The following is a 24,071-nucleotide window of genomic DNA, read 5'->3' as shown; positions in this document are numbered from 1 at the left end:
GATGCTGCTTGATGACATGAGAGCAGAGGAAGAGACACACCAGGGGGAGCTGGAGGCTCTCAGACAGCAGAACAAGGCTGAGTTTGAAGAACGCCGTAGGGATTTCCTCTATCAGCGTAAGCCAGATTGATGATCCACAGAATATAGACACTTTAACCGTGCTGTATATCAAGTAAATCCATCAAATTCGTTCACATTTATAGAGCATACATTACACAAAGCCAACTGGTTTACTATAATCATAACATACAGTACATCGCAAGCAAGTGAAATGAGAAAAAAGGGGATAAATACAGTAAGGATGAAAGACGGGAATATTTTATTATTACTTGCGCAAGCAGAACGCGCAAGTACTAGTTTCTCCCGGCCGGGACTCGTATGCACCGTCCCAGCATTTTCGATGCGTATCCACTGTCCCGGCAATTTGGATGCGTATGCACCATCCCCGCAATTTTAATGTGTATGCACCGTCCCAGAAAATGACGTAATGACTGCTTGTGCCTGATACGGCAGTGGTGCCAGATTACATACATGTATACATAGGAACATTACCTTTAATCCTCCCGACACTAAAACATATCGTCATTACTTCACCAGGCCGTATTGTGAGGTCCCTTTTCGTTCAGTTCCGTTCCCACGGAAGTGGGACTACACAATTTTTTATCCATAAAAGAGATTTATAGGTAGAAAGTCCAAATAAAAAAGTTGCAGTTTTTTTATAATCCGTGATCGAAGACGGGACTATTTCTTACAAGGCGTAATAATATGTGCAAGGGGAGTGGTGTGGTTTTGGTCACGTGGACCAATCGCGTAGCCGCTTTATTCCCTTGAGTATGCGCGTGACGTCATCGTATGCGGAAGAACTTGTTGTTGTCCACAGCAACCTAGCAACTCACTGTTGCGACGCTGTTTTCATTCACTCTAAACTGGGAAAATGGGAAAGAGCCGTTGTGCGATTGACTGTACAAACAGATTAAAAAAGAACTCGGAGCTATCCTTTTACAGACTGCCGAAATGTAAAGAAAAAATCACACCAGTGTGAACCAAGTGGTGCAACTCCCATGCGTCCAGCAGGTGGCAGCCATGTCACATACTTCTCTCGTTCCATGCTCACACAGACACACACACAAACAGCTCACACAGACACACACACAAACACGTACAGGACATTGTAAGCTGGATGTAGAAGTGGTTTGCACCACTTAAAAAGTAGTAAAAAAAAAAAACTCTAATGCCAGACTGGCATTAGAGTGAGACACTGGCATTGCCAGTGTGTGCCAGTGGTCACCCTTGGCACCCGTGGTTAAAGCTGCCTACCCCTGCTCTACACCAACAATGTTGTGAGCTTGTAGATCTGCTATTTTCTGCAAATGTTCCCTCCAGAATAGGGATGCTATTGTTCCAGTGGTTAATGTAAAAAAATAATCTCACAATGATTTGGCAGCCCCGTCCCGGATGAGTTTGTTTTGAGGCTGATGTCTGAAACAGGACATATGTGAAAACACCCCATATATGTAAACAAATTAATATCATATTTCTAGTAAATGTTTTTGTTGTTTTTATTATTTAAGGGAAAAAGAGTGATGATCCTCTACATCCTGACTACGTGCCAAGGTTATTTGGTTTCACCTCCATCAGTATTATCTATGAAAAAATGCATTGAATGAGTAGTTCCCATGACATGGGAACGAAACTCATTTTCTAAGCACTTTTTCATGGGTCCCAACACGGCCTAACCATCGAAATAATAAAGATGTGGATTAAAGGACCCAATGCCAGAGTGTAATTGGTTTTCGATGGTGACGTAATGACCATATGTTTTAGTGTTGGGAGGATTAAAGGTAATGCTCCTATGTATACATGTATGTCAGCGACGTAGAGTCTGTGGGGGCCACGGGGCCATGGCCCCCATGAAGAATCCTAGGGCCCCTTTCGGCCCCCATGAAGATTTTCGTGGACATTTTACATTTACATTACATATTTTCTGGGAATTCCGAACATTTTGGACCTCTCCGCCGGCAATCTGAGAATCCCATCGTCAAATATTCGGGAAAACAGCGCCTCCCCTGTTGTTCCTCAGGCAACAGTCTGTCTTGAGAGACACCGGCCGTCCAAGAGGTGTTAAAAAGTGCTAATCTGTTTCTTTTGTAGTTGTTCTTGAGGCGTGACATAAAGGGCGCGTTCGGAAATACCACACCGGAGCACACTCGCCTATTAGTTTGCATTGCACACGGCGGGGCTGCGGGGGGGGGGGGGGGGGGGGGGACGGGCCCCCATGAGGATTGATCAAACTCTTCGGCTCTGATGTATGTAATCTGGCGACTGCTATTATTATTATTCACTGCTTGAAAAATTACCCAACACATCACTGTGTTGTGAGCTTGTAAATCAGCTAGCTTCAGCATGTGACACAGAATACTCCCATGTTGGGAGACACACCGACTTTCCAACATTCAAACATCCTGCAGATCCTGTGTCACTCTGAAATAATGTCAGAATACAGAAGTGAGATAGTCACTGGAAATGCCTTTTCATCTGGAAGTTGTGCCGTTGTCCTTTCTTTGCACAGTGGCGGTTAAGGATGCAGAGCTGAAGTTGTGCCGGTGTCCTTTCTTTGCACAGTGGCGGTTAAGGATGCAGAGCTGAAGTTGTGCCGGTGTCCTTTCTTTGCACAGTGGCGGTTAAGGATGCAGAGCTGAAGTTGTGCCGGTGTCCTTTCTTTGCACAGTGGCGGTTAAGGATGCAGAGCTGAAGTTGTGCCGGTGTCCTTTCTTTGCACAGTGGCCGTTAAGGATGCAGAGCTGAAGTTGTGCCGGTGTCCTTTCTTTGCACAGTGGCGGTTAAGGATGCAGAGCTGAAGTTGTGCCGGTGTCCTTTCTTTGCACAGTGGCGGTTAAGGATGCAGAGCTGAAGTTGTGCCGGTGTCCTTTCTTTGCACAGTGGCGGTTAAGGATGCAGAGCTGAAGTTGTGCCGGTGTCCTTTCTTTGCACAGTGGCGGTTAAGGATGCAGAGCTGAAGTTGTGCCGGTGTCCTTTCTTTGCACAGTGGCGGTTAAGGATGCAGAGCTGAAGTTGTGCCGGTGTCCTTTCTTTGCACAGTGGCGGTTAAGGATGCAGAGCTGAAGTTGTGCCGGTGTCCTTTCTTTGCACAGTGGCGGTTAAGGATGCAGAGCTGAGGAAGGTGTTGGAAATCAAGGTGGCTGACATGGAGGAGCTGAACATCAAGTTACACACTCAGGAGAGGGAGAGTCAGAGTGAACTTCTAAAGCTGCAGTTGGAGGTAAAGAGAACAACACTTTTATTTTACTTTTTTAAATCAAACGCAGCTCGCGGAGTCAGTTCAGTCAGTCAACCTCAAGGGGGGTTCTTGCCATGCTCAAAGGCTCATTCTATACTCAAGGGGTTAACATGCTGCATTACTATGTGGGCGTTTAAGTGTGTGCAAGTCTCACACATCATTCGCCGATGCGGCAGTCAGCTGACCAATTGGGCAGGCTACTTAAGCTCACTAGACTCCATGCTCTTCCTGCCTTCCTCTGCTCATGGTTCCCGGTTGTATGTGATGTTTTCTCCCACCACCACCCCAGCACCACCGGTGGGCTCTGCTATCTATGCTCCCCATGGGGGGGTTATTGTATATCTATCTCCCTGCTCTTATGTTTTATGATGTTGCTTAATCATGCCGAGCAGGGAGAAATCCAGCAGAGCCGAACGCCAAGTCAAATATCATATGCACACTCATTACTCATTCTGCAATAAATATTGTTTAATCTATTCGTGAGTTGTCTGACTGAACTATTATTATCCTTATTTGTATTATGATTGTGATGTGATTTGTAAAGTAAATTATATTCATCATTATATTGTACTTAATTATGAGCACAGCAGCACTTCACTAGAAGAGACAATTAAGGCAGCAAGCAAGCAAATTACCATGCAAAAGTTCCATTACCAAAGTTCAACATTTAACCACTCTTAAAGGACAACTTTAGTTTTTTTCAACCAAGGTTCATGTTTTAGGTTGTTATGAGAGAAAGTAAAAGATGAGTGTAAATTTATTTTCATTTGCTGCTTTCTTTCGTTTTAGGGATTTTAGCTGTTTTTGACAGGGGGGCGGGGGCATTCGAGCATGGGGCTAAATATGTATTTTTTTACAAAATGTTATAGCGATTACTTTTTTAATTCTTTACTATAGTCCTACTAGACCCCAAGAAATTACATCTGGCCACAAAAGATCACAGGATCTATATTGAATGTGATGGTAGCCTACTGGGGGAAGCACTGTGTGTCATAGGGTCAATTTGCCAGTTTGACACATTCAATATATCCTGTGATCTTTTGTGGCCAAATGTCATTTCTTGGGGTCTAGTAGGACTATAAAAAAAGAATAAAAGACGAAATCGCTATACAATTTTGTAAAGAAATACATATTTAGCCCCGTGCTCGAATGCCCCCACCCCACTGTAAAAAACTGCTAAAATCCCTAAAACGAAAGAAAGCAGCAAATGAAAAAAAGATTACACTCACCTTTTACTTTCTCTCATAACAACCTAAAACATGACCCTTGGTTGAAAAAAACTAAAGTTGTCCTTTAAACACTATATACTTTGTTGAGCCGAATCCCCCAGGGGGTCTATCCTTGGTACGCTCCCAGCCTGTGTCTTTAATTACCATGTGGCCCTGCACTCTTTACACATCATGAATGGAATCCTTGAACTACCGTATTCATAATCAAAGATCCATGCCAAGGCCACAGATTTCTGCTGAGAGGATCTCAGACTCTCAGCATCAATACAAAGTACAACAAACCCATCAGAACAGATCAGAAATGCACTACACATGCAAAGTCACACCTGTATTAATTCAATGGAGGGTGACATCTGTGATGGCATCTGGTGAACTGGTGGCGGGAGTTGACTATCCGTATATTTGTATGTTTTACCACCTGTCTGTCTCTTACAGCATAATTAGGCTGGTGTTTTGATTGTCACGGGAGAACATTCATTACTTTGAATGAATCACGTTAAACCTGGCATCGCTGATTTAGACATGTCGTGATAATGTAAACCTCTCTCTGTTGTGGCAGTTTGGGACAAAGCTCAGCAAGATGCAGAAGGCAGCACCACGGGGTCAGGAGAAGTGCTCCTGTGTGTTTCCTCAGCACATGTTCAAGAGGGTGAGCAGTTAATTACCACACCTGCTGCTGTACAAGGAGATAATCCAAACAAGTTGAGACTCGCATTCTTAACCATAAGGAAACAATGTACATTTCCAAAAGAAAAAGACAATTCACGATTGAGATATTTAAGCCCCACAATCTGTACAGTACATGTGACCTATGATGAAGTTTTTACCTCCTCTTTGTGTGTGTGTGTGTGTGCGTGCGTGTGTGTGTGTGTGTGTGTGTGTGTGTGTGTGTGTGTGTGTGTTTGGTGTGCATGTTCTCAGAAGCTGCAGTGCTTACAAGAGGAGAAGAACAGGGAGATTGAGGCTCTGCGTCAGAGAATCAAGGAACTGGAGGCTCACCAGCAGCGTGCCAGTGCCTCCACTGACAACCGTCTGAAGAGGATGAAGATGTAGCTTTGAATTTAGTAGCCATGTCATGGTAGCAGCCATAGCCATGCCAGTCTTAGCAGGGCTAGTTAGCATGTTGTATAGGCTACAACAAGAATGGACTGTGAAAGAAAAGCGAATGTCATATCCACACGTTTCATTCGTGAATATGTTGATTTTGTTGTTGTTTGCCAAAATATAAACGAGCCTTTTGAGGCCAGTGTGCAACTTTTTTGGTTTGTTGGCAGTTTGCAGTTGTGATGGCTTTTGACACATCTGAGGTCCGTGTTGTTTTTGTTTATAGAGTTGTACTGTATGTATTTTAGAGAAAGTGTCAGTTTGCAGAAACAAACAATTCATTGAATAATAAATTATTACTAGGGGAAAAAAAAGAACTGTTTTTTGTGGGGGTTTAAATACATTTCATCCCACAATTACTACACTTCCTCTGCCAACCTTGGGGGGCAGCGGACTGACCTCATGCTGCCTTCTATGCATGAGGAGTCCAAGCTGCTTCTTTTCACCAGACAGGGAGGAATTTCCCCGTCGGACGTAGCACGTGGAAGGAACACGTTATTCTGACCAGTTCCTTTCCCCTCCATCAGGCACCCGGCCCGGCTGGCCAGGGGGAGGTAGAACTGTGTGTTTGCAGTTTCTCAAGCTACCAGGCTGAGGTACATTAGTGATGTTATTTTAACCCATTCTGACCTGAGATCAGATTCATACGAGGTTTTCCACTGGACACACACTGGTCTGATGAACCCATTCTGACCTGAGATCAGCTTCTAAAAATGTCAGTCGTTCTTCGATTTTTCAAAAATCGCAGACCTACAAGCTCGTATCGCGCCACTCGGTGGCGCGATATGAGCTTGTAGATCTGCTATTTTTCAATAGCTAAAGCACAACATGATGCCAACACCAAAATGGGTCAATGATCAGTCAATTGATCGTGTCCCGGCTTTCATTAGTCTACTTTAAAATTCATATTCATCACAATGAAAATTCATTTTTCAAGGTTATACTAACATACCAATATTTGTCCATCTTTTATTACATATAATATTATCCTTTTTGAAATATTTAATTGTAATTGTCTAATGGACGTCAGTGGGATTACAAGTCAACACCATTAGATTCCCATTGTGTCATGTAACCCTCTTGGGGAAATCTGCAGGAAGGTTGGCACATTTTACGATGCCAAATTGGAGAAGCCTCACCACCTAACAAATAATCACCAACCCAAATCTGTGTATTATTTACATTGCCATCATGCCATGTTTGGGGACATTTGCTTTGATAATGATCTCCTGGTCCTCACAGTCCATCCCAGTAGGTGGCGCTAATGCACTGAACTGGTTTTCCAAAGAATCTTCCGGTTGAACCGGAACCATTCATTTGTTGACCACATTGTGTGAGCGTTCGCGCGGCGCAGTCAGTGTCGGTGTGATTGTTAATGTATATGAATGAATGGTTTACATTATGTGTGATATGAAAACGTGTGTCATATAGATTGACAGACATCAGCGTTGATCGTGCTTTGGCAAAAAGCAGTAGCGAACAGTACTGGGCATAAAAAGTGTCAACTTCATCTCATTCTGAGGTAAGTTGTGTAACTTGTGTTGAAAGAACCGTTTACGAGCTAATGCTAAAGGCTAAAGCAAAGACAAAAGTGAAATGCAAAGTCTCACAGCCGCATTAGAGCTATGGACCAGAGCACATAACTGAAACATCACTCGGTGGTGCCATTGTATGGATCTGGAGGGTACATCTACATGTCAGATTGTCAGTACTGAACAGTGGCTCTCAAACTTTTTCATGCCGAGAAGCGAAAACCCCCAAATTGATTTATTAGCCTGCCGAGGCGCCGACCCCATTTGAAGAGGTTTTGCCAGGGACCCCCATTATGAGAAGATTTTTGCAGCTCTAGCAGTGATTCTTTAAAAATGTCAAAGACCCCTGCAGTTTTACATGATGCAATCATGCATTTGGCTACAGGCCCCCATTAAATGGCATTTAATACTTTTATACTGTCAAACCAATGTTAATTTAACTCTGAGATTGTACAAAATAATGAGTTACAGACCCATAAGGTTCATATAGCTATCATTTAGCTGGGGGGGGGGCTCCTGGATATCCCTGGGGGTCCCCAGACCTCACTTTGAGAACCAATACCCAGGATGCAGTTGAGATTTTGGAGAACAGAAGGTGGTAACAACAATATAACTGCCCATTTGAGATAAGTGTTTTGGGGGGAGAACTATAGGCACTACTTCTTACATTGTTTAACCCATTCTGAACTGAGATCAGATTCTAGAAATGTCTATTACATCCTGACAGTTTAATTATTAACCCATTCTGACCTGAGATCAGATTCTAAAAGTGTCTTCGATTTTTCAAAAATAGCAGACCTACAAGCTCGTATCGCGCCACTCGGTGGCGCGATATGAGCTTGTAGATCTGCTATTTTTCAATAGCTAAAGCATAACATGATGCCAACACCAAAATGGGTGCCCGGTCAGAATGGGAAGACCAATTTTTAACCAGTCATGATTAGCCATCGATCAGGACTATCACTAATACTATAGGTATGTTATAATATAGACTCAGTCTGACATTTTCTTATGTATAGATGATACATTAACATCTATCATAGATACAATACTATTGTATTTTTATGGTATGTATATCATAGTCGTAGATAAATACATAAGGATTTAATCCGACGCCAACTCAGTCATGATGAACAATGAGTTGCATTGTTTGAGTAGTTCACCCCCAAAATGGCTTATTTCCTATCAATTACACCCCATGAAGCCTTCATATTGGCTCAGGATGCGAGAAAAACAGAAACATCTCCCTGAATTAAAGGCTTCATGGGATGAGTAATTTATAGGAGAAAATGAATAATTTTGTTGAGTGAACTATTCCCTTAACCCATTCTGAACAGGCACCCATTTTGGTGTCAGCATCATGTTATGCTTTAGCTATTGAAAAATAGCAGATCTACAAGCTCATATCGCGCCACCGAGTGGCGCGATACGAGCTTGTAGGTCTGCTATTTTTGAAAAATCGAAGAGCGACTGACATTTCTAGAATCTGATCTCAGGTCAGAATGGGTTAATCAGACCAGTGTGTGTCCAGTGGAAACCTCGTATGAATCTGATCTCAGGTCAGAATGGGTTAAGACAAAAACATGCCTACAACGTGCCCACTTAACTAGCGTTCCCAGTCTCTTACTGTAGAAGTTCCCAGTTCTCCGACCTATATCCAAATTAATCATGTGCTTTCTTGTATCCCCTGAAGGATCATAACCCTGGACACAAATGGCTGGAATATTGTTTGAAGATATTTTCGACGTGAAAGACATTGATCCAGATGGAAAGAAGTTTGACAGAGGTGATTATTTTACTTTTTATCATCTCCTAACCTAACCATAACCGCATGCACGGGAGCAGACGCATGTCGGACCCTGTCTGAATGACATGCGGTCCCCCATCGAGCAACTTTACGACAGCATTCCTTTCTTGATTTGTGGAGATGTGTCATGTGTATTATTATAATATGTTGCCTTCAGTCAATTATAAAACAGTTTAATGATAATATCATGCCTTGATTGCTTTGTTTGCTAGTGTCACGTCTGCACTGTGAAAGTGAATCCTTCAAAATGGATCTCATCCTGGATGTGAACGTTCTCATCTATCCTGTGGATCTTGGTAAGCAGCAGCGTTTTATCTTTATTGATAATATTGTGTTTATGCATAAGAGAAAAAAGAAAGATTGATATTATAAATGGAACGAAAATGATTATCGAAAGACAAATGAGCAAAATCTGAGAATAAAGTTGCTATCAAGAGCCTGATAGCAATTTGTTAAACATAATAATACTTCCGCATGCAATGAATATAGCAGATGTACAAGCTCTAGTCTGTTATACTTTAACTATTGAAAAATAACAGATGTACAAGCTCATAGCGCGGCACCGAGTGCCGCGCTATGAGCTTGTAGGTCTGCTATTTTTGAAAAATCGTAAAAATGTGTCAAATCTTTGAATATATATTCTTTCAGAGCGAATGTTTTTAACTCAAATCTTTGCTTATGGGGGGGTCCCTGGAACAACACATTTTCAGATGGGGGTCGGCGGTCAATTTCATATATTTTTGGGGGTCCTTGACATGAAAAGGTTTGAGAACCACTGACAGAAACACAGGTTTTTCAGAAAACTGTCATAAGGCATTTGTAGAATCGTCCTCAGGTCTAATTGGGTTAACCCATTCTGACCTGAGATCAGATTCATACGAGGTTTCCACTGGACACACATTGGTCTGATTGACCCATTCTGACCTGAGATCAGATTTAAAAAAATGTCAGTCGTTATTCGATTTTTCAAAAATAGCAGACCTACAAGCTCGTAGCGCGCGCGATATGAGCTTGTAGATCTGCTATTTTTCAATAGCTAAAGCATAACATGATGCTAACACCAAAATGGGTGCCCGTTCAGAATGGGTTAAATGTGAAGCGCTGATACCTGCAGATACTGTGAGTGTGTTATGAATCCAAAATACATTCATGTGTCTTCCACATCCAGGTGACAAATTCCGATTGGTCATCGCCAGTACATTATATGAGGATGGAACGCCCGACGACGGGGAGTATAACCCTCAGGATGACCGGCCGTCTAGGTATCTACAGTAGTGCTTGTTTGTTGTACTTTGGCTACCTGAAACAGTGCAGAATCAATGCGGTACTCTTCTCTTTCTAGTCCTATCTGTGTATACGGAATGTCCCAGAACAGAAAAAGATACAAAAGATGAGGACGCCATTATATGCCATTTAACACATTTAGTACAGGAAATGCATCAAAAAAGAAGCTCCGGGGTGCCAGAGTTGTCTGATGGCTTTTACTTTGAAAGCCATGAACCGGAAACACTTTCCTAAAAAAGTTGATTTTACAAAGAGACTTCAGATCCCCGATCATCTTAATATATATTTTTTACGCTCCAAAAAGAGTTAATATTTTGCGGGAGAGACGGATGAGGAGCAGAAATGAAGCGCCAGCATATCGATCCATTCATCACCACGGAGAGCGCCCTGGATTAGGAGATACGAGTCATTCTTTCCGCCGCGCTAACATGGGAGTCAATGACAAGCTAATAGTTGCACTGAGCGTTAGCATACGGCAAGCGAAAAGCGAAATGCCAAAAAGAAAAATAGGAAAAATTCTGAATATTCTTATCTCGCCCCGCGTCGCTGGGACGTCGCTAGGACGTCCTCACACGTCAATGGTACTAATATTTCGGGATCCTTATGACGTTTCCAGACGTCCTACGTATTAGATGTGGAGTGTTTCCACTCCACCCCCTGCCCGCCACAATTAATTAATCTATTTATCATGCATTGGCAGGGTTTTTCCGCTCTCAACCCTTATTTTTGAAAGAGCCAAATATCCGTTTCCGGATGTTACGATTGACAACGTAATGCTGTGTGTGGTGTCTTGACCGGTGGTTGTTCTCTCGCTCGGTGCAGAAAGAACCGCGGCGCGAAGCCACAGATCTGCTTCTGTGTGACGCCGTAGTATGATCAAGTTAGTAGGGCATTCATTTACAACGAAAAACACCAAAAGTTAAAATATAAGAGATAAGAGGTTTCTGCCCAACAGCAACGATGATAAATGAATGATGAAGATGCTGTTTTAACCCATTCTGACCTGAGATCAGATTCATACGAGGTTTCCACTGGACACACACTGGTCTGATTAAACTACACACAGGGGGAAAAGACTGTTGCTCTTTCTTTCTCCTCCTTGCGTTTCATGTCCTCCTACATGGACAAACTGGAGTGACGTCTTCGTAAATGGGTGACATTGGGTTGTATTTTCTCTAGCGTACTCATGCTAGAGCCAGACGGCGTCGTACGACCAAGGTCCCACCCAAGTTCAACTTAAGTGAGACACGTCTGTCATCCATGTCGATGACTAAAAAGGCTCATCTCTCTGTGCTCTCATTTGTCAGGGCGGACCAGTTTGACTACGTGATGTACGGGAAGGTCTACAAGATCGAAGGTGACGAGACTTCAACAGAGGCTGCCACACGCCTGTAAGTTATGCATCCTGGCTTTTCATGGAAAATATTAATATTATATATCGTACTGTAGGATAGGGATAGGGAGTAGGATAATGTTACTTTGTTTAATTGATCGCAATTCAGATCACGTTATAGGACCACTGTTTTCTTGTTTCCTTTTTTCTTATTGGGAAGTACAGAGTAGAGTGACAGGAAATTGAAAGTGACAAAGGCCGCCGGTCTCGGGAATCGAACCCACGACTCGCTGTTAATGGCTTTTTTTGTTTTGTTTATATTTAGAGTAGCCAAAAAGAATTTACTGTCCCTTTTTTCTCCCCAATTTTAGTTGCTATGCCAATTATTTCCTCCCCACACAAATGTCTGTGTTGTCGCTGCTGTTGTATCCTACTGACTCACCTGCCAGTAAGGACTCGGAGTGCCCACTGGGCCAACACGGGCCAATTGTGTTCGCCCGACAAAGCTGGTTGCACCACGGTGGATTCGAACGCACAACCTCTGATTATTTTTTTTAGCATTACAGAACATACGTGAATAATTTGAGCTACGGCTAAACATCGCTGAACTGTAGGTACGGTATATGGTTATTATTTTAATGTTGTTGTGTGGTTTTAGTTTGACTGTCTTGACCCCATCCTTGTTTCAGCGCTGCGTACGTGTCCTACGGAGGTCTCCTCATGAGGCTACAGGGAGACGCCAACAATCTCCACGGCTTTGAGGTGGACTCCAGGGTCTATCTCCTGATGAAGAAACTGGCCTTCTGAAGCCTTAGCTACATACACCACCATGATGGTTCTTAGCGTCGCGTCTGGTGGGGGGGAGGGGGGGTGGGGGGGGGAAATGGACCCTTTCACGGGTCTGTAACTCTAGGAGTGTTCAATGGGTTATCTTGTGGACCCCCCCCAAAAGAAATACATCTACACTGTAGAATCTGCAGTGTTGATTTAAGGCTGCGTTCACACCGGCAGATACAACGGCATATCTGTATATTTGTAATAAGTTGAATCCAGCTCGACAAAGAAATGGTAGACTGTATCTTTGTAGCTGCCAGTGTGAACGCAGCATACTGTAACGTGACAGTGTACAAATGGATAAGGGTCCATTTGGTACCATTTGTTCACTCTGCAAAGAAGAGATATGGAAATGTGTTTCAAATGGTACCAATTCCATTTGTGCACTCTGGGAAAGGATTTTCTTTCATTCCTTCATTTAAAAAAGGGTTCTTCTAATGACATGGCCTACTTACTGAAGACTGTGACATTATGGAAAAACATTAGCTCTATGTGTTTGTCATAGAATATGTAAATAAATGTTTTTTTATGTATTGTATATAATTGAGTTTGGCTTGGTTGCTGTTACGATCAGTTTGCTACCTGTCCTATATATATATATACACACACATCTGTTTGTATACAGTATGTCGATGTTGATAACAAAATGTCTGAATAATGGAGGAGAGCATTATGCAAGTTCAGATTCCAAGGACAATTGGGTACACTGGATGAGGAGTGGGAGCAGGAAGGAGTGGAATGTCCTATCCAAGGCTAAAAAGAAAGACATGCCACCTGCGGTTTACTTCCCGTATCTGCGTGAAGTACAGAGGTGGCTGCCTTTTTAGGAGACTGGAAGAATCTGAACCATTTTTTTGTGTCATGGTCACTGAAATAAATGTTGTACCCAAACGTCAAGCCACACAATCTTCCCAAGATTTTCATACTAAATTTGCTTTTTTCAGAGAGACAATTTGGGAGAGAATCTACTTTTGTTATCGACCTGTCTCTGTGCTCATACTCTCATGGGATCTAGCACTACCACTAGTAAACATGATAAGACGTTAGCAAGTTCAGGCAGTTCCCCGCTTAGGACAGGAGACCATTTTGTGAGATTTGTGTACCATTTTGTCTGGGATGGTTTATCTCACAGGGGGGGTCCTCAGAGTTACTACAGGGGGCCTGCCAAATCTTTGTGTTATAGGAAACATTAACAGGGGGGTCCTCAGAGTTACTACAGGGGGGCCACCAAATCTTTGTGTGATAGGAAAGAACAACTTTTCTTTCTTTGTTTAACCCATTTTGACCTGAGATCAGATTAAAACTAGAAAAAGTGCCCTTCCGGGCACAGGTCTCCACCAGGTTATCCACAGATCCGTGCAGTTAGAGGTAAAAACACTTTTTGGCCAGTTATAGCGCCACCTTGAGGCTGAGTTGAAATTGTTCATGTGGCATTTCGTCCTCGGCCTAGTGGGAATGTGGGTGCACAATTTCAGGGAAATCACGCGATGTGTTCATGATTTGCAGCATTTTGTTTGAAACTGAGCACTCCTGTGAACTTTGGAAGCCAATCTTAACCAATCAGGATGGAGTCTGAGAAATCTGAAAGACCCGTTTCGTTGAATGGCTCTAGAGAGACTGTGTACCAATTTGCGTGATGTTTGGACAAAATCTGTAGGTGTACTGTGCAAAAACTTGTTTTGCACAAAGCGGCCTCCTGGTGGCGCTATAACAGGCCGTTCTGGAAAGTTTGGGGCAGAGGTTCATCGTTGGCATCCAGGGAGTGTGTGTGCAAAATATGGCATCGACCGGGTTAACGGTGGCCGAGATTAGCTGTTCACGGACACACGGACGGACACACAAACGGACGGACGGAGTGCAAAACATACTCTCCCCACATGCCTTCGGCCTGGTGGAGACAAAAATGTCTTCTACATCCTGACAGTTTTCTGAAAAATGTTTCTATGTCAGTCGTTCTTCGATTTTTCAAAAATAGCAGACCTACAAGCTCGTAGCGCGCCACTCGGTGGCGCGCTATGAGCTTGTAGATCTGCTATTTTTCAATAGCTAAAGCATAACATGATGCTGACACCAAAAGGGGTGCCCGGTCAGAATGGGTTAAATTAAGCGCTTGAACACTAGCATCCCTATTCTGAGGCGAACATTAGCCGTAGATCTACATCTACAAGCTCTGGGCTTGTAAATCCGCTATTTTCGGCAAAGAGCAGAGTGTTCTAGGTATTAATGGATGTCTGAAAATACATGAACATGAATAAAAATAAAATAAAAAAGGTCTATGAAGCCATCTAGGAATTTGTAAAGTTTAATCTGCAACATAATTCTATACAATATGTAGTGGGGGACTGGTGTCCTTGCTTCATCTCTCAGCTAAGAGGCCCTTGGCCCGAAAAAACATTGAAGACCCCTAGTCTGTTAGTTACTGTTACTGCGAGAGTGAGGTCTACTGTATATAGCCAACACCATCTCGGGACTCCTGGATCACTGCCCTACACAGTACACACTTTCCTATCAATCTAACATCAGGTCTTAGCTAAGTTGTCGAGCTGCAGTGAGTCTGCGTAGGTGGTGGGCTTCTTTCCCCTCCTGGCTTTTCTCTGGGTGCCTGACGCAGTGCCCTGCCAGCCTCTAGTTCTGGGTGCCTGACGCAGTGCCCTGCCAGCCTCTAGTTCTGGGTGCCTGACACAGTGCCCTGCCAGCCTCTAGTTCTGGGTGCCTGACACAGTGCCCTGCCAGCCTCTCGTTCTGGGTGCCTGACGCAGTGCCCTGCCAGCCTCTAGTTCTGGGTGCCTGACGCAGTGCCCTGCCAGCCTCTAGTTCTGGGTGCCTGACGCAGTGCCCTGCCAGCCTCTAGTTCTGGGTGCCTGACGCAGTGCCCTGCCAGCCTCTAGTTCTGGGTGCCTGACGCAGTGCCAGCCTCTAGTTCTGGGTGCCTGACGCAGTGCCAGCCTCTAGTTCTGGGTGCCTGACGCAGTGCCCTGCCAGCCTCATCCTCTGGGTGCCTGACGCAGTGCCCTGCCAGCCTCTAGTTCTGGGTGCCTGACGCAGTGCCCTGCCAGCCTCTAGTTCTGGGTGCCTGATGCAGTGCCCTGCCAGCCTCATCCTCTGGGTGCCTGACGCAGTGCCAGCCTCTAGTTCTGGGTGCCTGACGCAGTGCGCTGCCAGCCTCATCCTCTGGGTGCCTGACGCAGTGCCCTGCCAGCCTCTAGTTCTGGGTGCCTGACGCAGTGCGCTGCCAGCCTCTAGTTCTGGGTGCCTGACGCAGTGCCCTGCCAGCCTCTAGTTCTGGGTGCCTGACGCAGTGCCCTGCCAGCCTCTAGTTCTGGGTGCCTGATGCAGTGCCCTGCCAGCCTCTAGTTCTGGGTGCCTGACGCAGTGCCCTGCCAGCCTCTAGTTCTGGGTGCCTGACGCAGTGCGCTGCCAGCCTCTAGTTCTGGGTGCCTGATGCAGTGCCCTGCCAGCCTCTAGTTCTGGGTGCCTGACACATTGCCCTGCCAGCCTCTAGTTCTGGGTGCCTGATGCAGTGCCCTGCCAGCCTCATCCTCTGGGTGCCTGACGCAGTGCCAGCCTCTAGTTCTGGGTGCCTGACGCAGTGCGCTGCCAGCCTCATCCTCTGGGTGCCTGACGCAGTGCCCTGCCAGCCTCTAGTTCTGGGTGCCTGACGCAGTGCGCTGCCAGCCTCTAGTTCTGGGTGCCTGACGCAGTGCCCTGCCAGCCTCTAGTTCTGGGTGCCTGACGCAGTGCGCTGCCAGCCTCTAGTTCTGGGTGCCTGACGCAGTGCGCTGCCAGCCTCTAGTTCTGGGTGCCTGATGCAGTGCCCTGCCAGCCTCTAGTTCTGGGTGCCTGACGCAGTGCCCTGCCAGCCTCTAGTTCTGGGTGCCTGACGCAGTGCCCTGCCAGCCTCTAGTTCTGGGTGCCTGACGCAGTGCGCTGCCAGCCTCTAGTTCTGGGTGCCTGACGCAGTGCCCTGCCAGCCTCTAGTTCTGGGTGCCTGACGCAGTGCCCTGCCAGCCTCTAGTTCTGGGTGCCTGACGCAGTGCCCTGCCAGCCTCTAGTTCTGGGTGCCTGACGCAGTGCCCTGCCAGCCTCTAGTTCTGGGTGCCTGACGCAGTGCCCTGCCAGCCTCTAGTTCTGGGTGCCTGACGCAGTGCCCTGCCAGCCTCTAGTTCTGGGTGCCTGACGCAGTGCCCTGCCAGCCTCTAGTTCTGGGTGCCTGACGCAGTGCCCTGCCAGCCTCTAGTTCTGGGTGCCTGATGCAGTGCCCTGCCAGCCTCTAGTTCTGGGTGCCTGACGCAGTGCCCTGCCAGCCTCTAGTTCTGGGTGCCTGATGCAGTGCCCTGCCAGCCTCTAGTTCTGGGTGCCTGACGCAGTGCGCTGCCAGCCTCTAGTTCTGGGTGCCTGACGCAGTGCCCTGCCAGCCTCTAGTTCTGGGTGCCTGACGCAGTGCCCTGCCAGCCTCTAGTTCTGGGTGCCTGACGCAGTGCCCTGCCAGCCTCTAGTTCTGGGTGCCTGACGCAGTGCCCTGCCAGCCTCTAGTTCTGGGTGCCTGATGCAGTGCCCTAACAGCCTCTAGTTCTGGGTGCCTGACGCAGTGCCCTGCCAGCCTCATCCTCTCTAAGTTCTGGGTGCCTGACGCAGTGCCCTGCCAGCCTCATCCTCTCTAAGTTCTGGGTGCCTGACGCAGTGCCCTGCCAGCCTCATCCTCTCTAAGTTATGGGTGCCTGACGCAGTGCCCTGCCAGCCTCATCCTCTGGGTGCCTGACACAGTGCCCTGCCAGCCTCTAGTTCTGGGTGCCTGACGCAGTGCCCTGCCAGCCTCTAGTTCTGGGTGCCTGACGCAGTGCCCTGCCAGCCTCATCCTCTCTCTGACTTTGTCTGTGACCCGTGGTCAGGTAGATAGACCCCTTGTCTATCTTCATAAAACCAAGCTGTAAAGAGTGAAGGGGCTAGGGCATAGGAATTGAGTTTGTGCTTAAAATGTACTGTAAATTCTACAAACTGTTAATACATATTTCAATCAATCAAAAAATCTTGTCTCGTACATGCTAGGGTCTAGCATTGATTGCGAATCTCCAAAGTAACTATAAGCTAAAGTTTTCAAATAAGTAAAAATTTACAATATTTGCCTTTGATGTGTAGTGAAGTAAAGCTATTGTGAAAATAAATAAACTTAAAATTGTACTTATTTAGGCCTACAGTACTTAGTTGGATTGCATGAAGTACAACTACAGTGAACAGTAGGTGGCGGTAATGCGCAAATGTGTTTGGCAACTGCACATAAACCCCAGTAGAGACAGTAGAAGAAGAAGAGGGGCGGGGCAATATCCTCGTTGGAGGGAAGTTCAAAGACAAAAGAATGAAAACACTTTTATTATCATTTATTATCACCAGTTTATAAATAACCCTTTGCAAATTCAAATACATTACGATCCGGTGTAAAAATAAATAATTACATGCCGAAGGAAGGGAAGGGAAGAAGGAAAGTCGCGAGGAAATGCTACAAATACACTTCTCTTGTCAACAACACAGGACATCGTTAGCATAATATTTAGCATCGCTAGCCGACACGGCGCTGGCTGCAGTGCTGAGCAGCTTAGAGCTAAATGGTGACATCAACAACATTAAATACAACCAGCTAAAGATGACTTGAGGGAGAGATGCATCGAAGCAGGACCAGCAAGCGGGATTCTCTGGAGTCCAGGCTACGTAAAGCTGTGAGCAATGGAGACACCAGGTGAAATACTATAGCTATTTAATGTTAGCCATGGTTCACATTAATGTAGGACTATTGTGTTAATTTGTGTATATGTATGTATGTGTACTAGTGTAGCTGCTATGGGCCAGAGCTAGCACTGGTGCAGTGGTGTAGTAGCCTTGGATCAAGTCTATCGTGGATGTATTATTATAAATTTGTAATCGATTGCAATTAAAGTCCTCATATAAGTCCTCATATAAATACCTGGGGATCTGTATTGACAACTCAATGACTTGGAATACACATGTTGACAGTCTCTGTAGTAAACTACAGCAAAGACTGCACTTCCTCCGACATCTCAGGGTTCATGGTGTTGACCAAAGATTTATGTTAGTGTTCTATCGAGCAGTCTTGGAAAGCCTGGTCAGGTTTGGCATTAGCCCTCCAAGCAGAACCCAAATGCTACTGAAGTTTCTGACATTTGTTCGACCCAGTGCATTGGGTCCTGTTCCTCGTCGTCCATGCCACCTGATTAAAACATTTACTGGCTCGTGTTTACATGTTAAAACGCCTCCCCGCGCTGTTTGACGATATTCTTCAGTATGAGGCTTTCTGAATATGTAAAGTATAAGTACACATACATACCTTTGCGAATATCTCCTGTGGCGCGGAAGCCGTTAAGTATTTTTAATATATGTTTGCCCGATTTGGAAGCTTGGATTCTTCTTGTTTATTGACACCTCATTGTACCGCCTATCTGGCTAGCTAGTGGCGCTATAGCTATGACACAGCAGATCAGAGGCAGGGACGTAGCCTCACAAGCCAACCGCACACCGGGAGGCGGTACAATAAACGGTAAACAAACAAGAAGAAATAAAGCGACCAAATCGGTCAAACAAAGATTAAAAATACTTAACGGCTTCCGCGCCACAGGAGATATTCGCACCGGGATGTATAGCTACTTAAAGTTACCGAATTCAGAATAACTCAAGGAAAATAATGGCGTCACATGCCGCGGGTCCTATTTTAGAGAGAATCTCCACATCCGCATTTAGGAATTTCCATACGAAAATACACTAGCGAGCAGGGACCCAACGTAAAACTAAACAAAATATCAAAAAAGTTTTACGTAGGGTCCCGAAAGGGGCTAGTTTGGCATCACAGTTTGGTTCGGTAACCTCTCAGTGCAACTGAGGTCCAAATGGTTCAGATTGGTGCAGACTGCAGGGAAGATCATAGGGGTAAGACAACTCCCCTCTCTGCTGTCTATTTATGAGCAGGCTACATTAAAACAGGCTCAAAAAATGGTCAGTGATGTTACCCATGTTTTACATGGCGAGTTTGTACTTCTGCCCTCTGGGAGAAGATACAAAGAACCAAGGTGGAAGTACATTAGATTAAAAAAATCGTTTGTATCAGCATCAACTAAGATGCTGAACGAGGCTCTGAAACAGCGGTAACTACGTGAGGCCTGATTATCCACATCATGTGTGCAATTGTGTAATGTTGTGTCTTCCTCTGTAATGTATTTTTGTTGTCATTGATGTTTTATGTGTGGCTGTAGCTGGGGTGAAAGCCCAAGACAAATTTCCCTTGTGGACAATAAAGTTTACCTTGACCTTAAAGTACATCCGATCTATATATGACATGATAGTGTTGATCCAAGGCTGCTACTACTACTATTCTCCACTTAGTATGGTTGATGCAACTTGCACTGACATGATGACCCCATTAGAAAGCAGCATTTCATTATAGCAGTGATTCTCAAACGCCCCCCCCCCCCCCCCCCACCCCGATTTGATATAATTGTTCTATTGAGCACAAAGGACCCCAAAGGAATGTATCAACCCTCTTATCAAAAGGTGTGTGTGTGTGTGTGCGCGAGACCGCGAGTGTTACAACAGTTCCAGGGGGTCCCCAGATAATTGTTTAAAATTAATATAGCATTATTATTAAAGGTATATTCAGTGATTTCACTTAATTCAAATATCACTTATTTTTTTGTTTTGTTGTGATAATCCTCTACTATAGAGTGTGCTGACCATATAAGGAGTTCCTCCCTGTCCCCAGTTAACCCCTGGGGGTCAAAAAACCTTAGGTTTCGTTTTTGACTCTCTATCCTGATTGGACGAAAGGCTGGGTCCCACAGCCAAAAACGAAACCTATGGTTTTTTGAGTGAAATCACTGAATATACCTTTAACCCTATATACAAATGGCTATTTAAAAGTAGACGATCTTTTCTGCAAGCATAGAACTATTGATTTTCTATTTTTGTAATCTTTGTAATTTTGTGATCTATTTTCTGATGGTGGTCCTAGCCCCATATGTGCCCTCTCCCTACGCTCATTCTGTAGCTCCGAGATGAGGTCACACACTGGGCCCCTCCCACCGCGTTTCAGAAACGGCGCAAGTTTCCACAATAAGTGTTTCTTATCCTTACCACGCCATTAATCCAAAACGTGTAGGGCCCATGCAGGTTTACACTAATTCAAACTTAGGATCGGCCCAGAAAATCCAACTAGAGATTTGAACTGAGCCCTTACGTCCCGTCTTTTGTCAGTCGCTTCCATGTTTATCAAGGAAGTTGAAAAGCTTTAGCGCCTCCCCGGCGCCTCCCCTGGTCGAAAATTTCCAACTGACTTCAGTTCACTCGACATGCACGCGCACACGCACACTTCCTTGATAAACATGGAAGCGACTGACAAAAGACGGGACGTAAAGGCTCAGTTCAAATCTCGAGTTGGATTTTCTGGGCCGATCCTAAGTTTGAATTAGTGTAAACCTGCATGGGCCCTACACGTTTTGGATTAATGGCGTGGTAAGGATAAGAAACACTTATTGTGGAAACTTGCGCCGTTTCTGAAACGCGGTGGGAGGGGCCCAGTGTGTGACCTCATCTCGGAGCTACAGAATGAGCGTAGGGAGAGGGCACATATGGGGCTAATGGTGGTCGATCCATGGCCAAATAGTAAATACATGAGAAACACAGTTGTATGTTAGTGTGTAACTCAACTGTATCCGTAAGCAACTTAGAGGCTACCCAACCTCTAGCCTCCATTGACAGCCCCATTCATGAACAAATGGATGGAAATTCAAATGACAATAAACTCACCAGTATTGCTTTGCACCTCTAAAGACCCCGTGGGTTCTCCTGCAGTGAGTCATGATTATTTGAGGGAGGGGGATAGTTTTTTAAAGAACACAAACACAGAGCTTATGAAAACAAAGAAAAAAACAAAGCCTTGACAAAGATAACCCAAGCTATCCGTAGAGGTGTAATATTGATGAGTTTGTATTTAATAGAATCACATATGACCTTCCTTGAATGCATCTTCTGCAATGCTGAGGGGAAACAATTATTTTATAATGACATACACCCCAGATTATCTACCATGAATCACATTAAAGGTATATTCAGTGATTTCACTTAATTCAAATATCACTTATTTATTTGTTTTGTTGTGATAATCCTCTCTACTATAGAGTGTGCTGACCATATAAGGAGTTCCTCCCTGTCCCCAGTTAACCCCTGGGGGTCAAAAAACCTTAGGTTTCGTTTTTTACTCTCTATCCTGATTGGACGAAAGGCTGGGTCCCACAGCCAAAAACGAAACCTAAGGTTTTTTGAGTGAAATCACTGAATATACCTTTAATAGTGTGAAGTAAACCTAAATATGAAGCGATGTCTATGTCTTTTGACAGAACTGTCCAGACACTTCTTTACCAAGGCGTCAGAGCAGATGTTGTGGACAGTACCGGGGTGGCTGCTCTCCACCTGGCGGTGGGCAAAGAGACGGAGAAGATCACACGCTGCCTGAAGTTAATACTGCAACACGGAGCAGACCCCAATGTCAGGTAAAGATCACACGCTGCCTGAAGTTAATACTGCAACACGGAGCAGACCCCAATGTCAGGTAAAGATCACACGCTGCCTGAAGTTAATACTGCAACACGGAGCAGACCCCAATGTCAGGTAACGATCACACGCTGCCTGAAGTTAATACTGCAACATGGAGCAGACCCCAATGTCAGGTAAAGATCACACGCTGCCTGAAGTTAATACTGCAACACGGAGCAGACCCCAATGTCAGGTAAAGATCACACGCTGCCTGAAGTTAATACTGCAACACGGAGCAGACCCCAATGTCAGGTAAAGATCACACGCTGCCTGAAGTTAATACTGCAACACGGAGCCGACCCCAATGTCAGGTAAAGATCACACGCTGCCTGAAGTTAATACTGCAACACGGAGCAGACCCCAATGTCAGGTAAAGATCACACGCTGCCTGAAGTTAATACTGCAACACGGAGCAGACCCCAATGTCAGGTAAAGATCACACGCTGCCTCAAGTTGATACTGCAACACGGAGCAGACCCCAATGTCAGGTAACGTTACACTTTCTGTCTAATAACCTGTGTGGTGACAAGGGTGGGAGTCATGTAGGCCCGGGAGTCGTAATCCGAAAAATGGCGGGAGACCATCTTCCTGCGGTCTAAGTCATTTACGACCTGTGGAGATAAACAAATGCTGACTTAACCCATTCTGACCTGAGATCAGATTCTAAAAATGTCAGTCGCTCTTCGATTTTTCAAAAATAGCAGACCTACAAGCTCGTATCGCGCCACTCGGTGGCGCGATATGAGCTTGTAGATCTGCTATTTTTCAATAGCTAAAGCATAACATGATGCTGACACCAAAATGGGTGCCCGTTCAGAATGGGTTAAATGGACCCTGGCCGGCCCGGACAATGACCCGCTGGTCCTGCAAAGGCCAGATATTGTCCAGATATTGTCCTTCCACAGGGAATTCTGGAGTTTACAACATGGTGGAATGTGTTATTGTGGAGAAGAGTAATGTAGATCTGAATCGCTCGCTTGCAACTCTTCACAATTCATCATTTTATTCTACTAGTCCTTACCCGTTGTGAGATATTTGCCCCCCCCCCCCCCCCTTGTGGCCGTGAAGGGTACTGTACTGCGCCCGGGTGCGTTTGTAATTGACTAATAAATTAATTATAATCATTAATGTGTCAAATCGAGGAAAGGGCTTTGTTACGCCCTCCATATGCATATGGTCAATGCCTGTGTGAAAAGTGGGAGTGATTGGTGCATGCAGTAAGGAGTTACGGCACTGTTTCTGACAGACACGGACACACACACACGGACACACACACACACACACACACACACGGACACACACTCAGACATTCGGTTAATTATAGTATGATGACGGGCTGGTGGAGATTTTCACACTGTCAACACACAGACTACACTGGGAAGTGTGTTTCTCACATCCTCCTCTCATAACAGTAGAATCACGATAGGATTCATGTTGACATGGTGATACTCAAACATGCTGATGCTCTTTCTCAGGTCTGAAGACGGACTGACTCCGCTCCATGTTGCTGCACTTTACGGATGTTATCAGAACCTCAAACTGCTGCTGATGAATGGAGGGAACCCTAATACTAAAGATCAGGTACGAATGTCTCATGGGTTTAGTCGTGTCCGTTTCTTATGAATTGCCTTCCAAAAAGAAGGAATGAGCCTTGGCTATAGATAGGAAGGCTTACTTTTGTTACAGGGTTTCGAGAACCTCTTAAATTATTACGTCAATTTTGCAAAACTTAACGCCTTGAAAGCCCCTGAAAAGTATCACAGAGTCAGAAATACTAATTTGAGTTGTTTGTTACCTACACCTATTCCCTTCTGTCTGATTTGGTTGAACATTTTTCCACAAGCAAATTAAATTAATTAAAGTGACTAGGTTTGTTTAACAAAGTAAACCGTACCGGAGGGGTAATACCACTTTAGCCACCTGGTTATTTCAGAAATAAGTGTTTATGGTGCACCATCATGGTTGGTAGAATTACTTCCAATTCCACTGTATATTTTGGGAAGTCATTCATTTTAGTCAGACTGTGTATGTGGATCATTCTATGAGATTCTGTGTATGA

The 24,071-nt window shown here is 45.0% G+C and overlaps 2 protein-coding genes across 2 annotated transcripts in view; both read left to right on the top strand.

Moving 5' to 3' along the window:
- The first annotated feature begins 6,972 nt into the window (after positions 1 to 6,972).
- polr2h (RNA polymerase II, I and III subunit H) lies at positions 6,973 to 12,980 on the top strand. Its single transcript, XM_083767280.1, has 6 exons — positions 6,973 to 7,153; positions 8,857 to 8,949; positions 9,183 to 9,266; positions 10,139 to 10,232; positions 11,562 to 11,645; positions 12,277 to 12,980. Exons 2-6 carry the CDS (start codon positions 8,877 to 8,879, stop codon positions 12,392 to 12,394), a joined length of 453 nt encoding a protein of 150 aa, XP_083623406.1. The 5' UTR covers positions 6,973 to 7,153; positions 8,857 to 8,876; the 3' UTR covers positions 12,395 to 12,980.
- A 5,057-nt stretch (positions 12,981 to 18,037) lies between these two features.
- Positions 18,038 to 24,071, top strand: part of LOC310860857 (uncharacterized protein) — a gene marked incomplete at its 3' end in the record, with an annotated part of 84,185 nt that continues 78,151 nt past the window's right edge. Inside the window, exons 1-3 of the mRNA XM_083768047.1 lie at positions 18,038 to 18,152; positions 21,817 to 21,969; positions 23,488 to 23,593. Coding sequence (XP_083624173.1) covers positions 18,076 to 18,152; positions 21,817 to 21,969; positions 23,488 to 23,593 — 336 coding nt within the window. The 5' untranslated portion in view covers positions 18,038 to 18,075. The remainder of the gene's footprint in view (positions 18,153 to 21,816; positions 21,970 to 23,487; positions 23,594 to 24,071) is intronic.

This window comes from Protomyctophum parallelum (assembly GCF_964188405.1).
Source record: "Protomyctophum parallelum genome assembly, chromosome: 6".
Lineage (NCBI taxonomy): Eukaryota > Metazoa > Chordata > Actinopteri > Myctophiformes > Myctophidae > Protomyctophum > Protomyctophum parallelum.
This window is presented reverse-complemented; position numbering and strand designations above follow the sequence as displayed.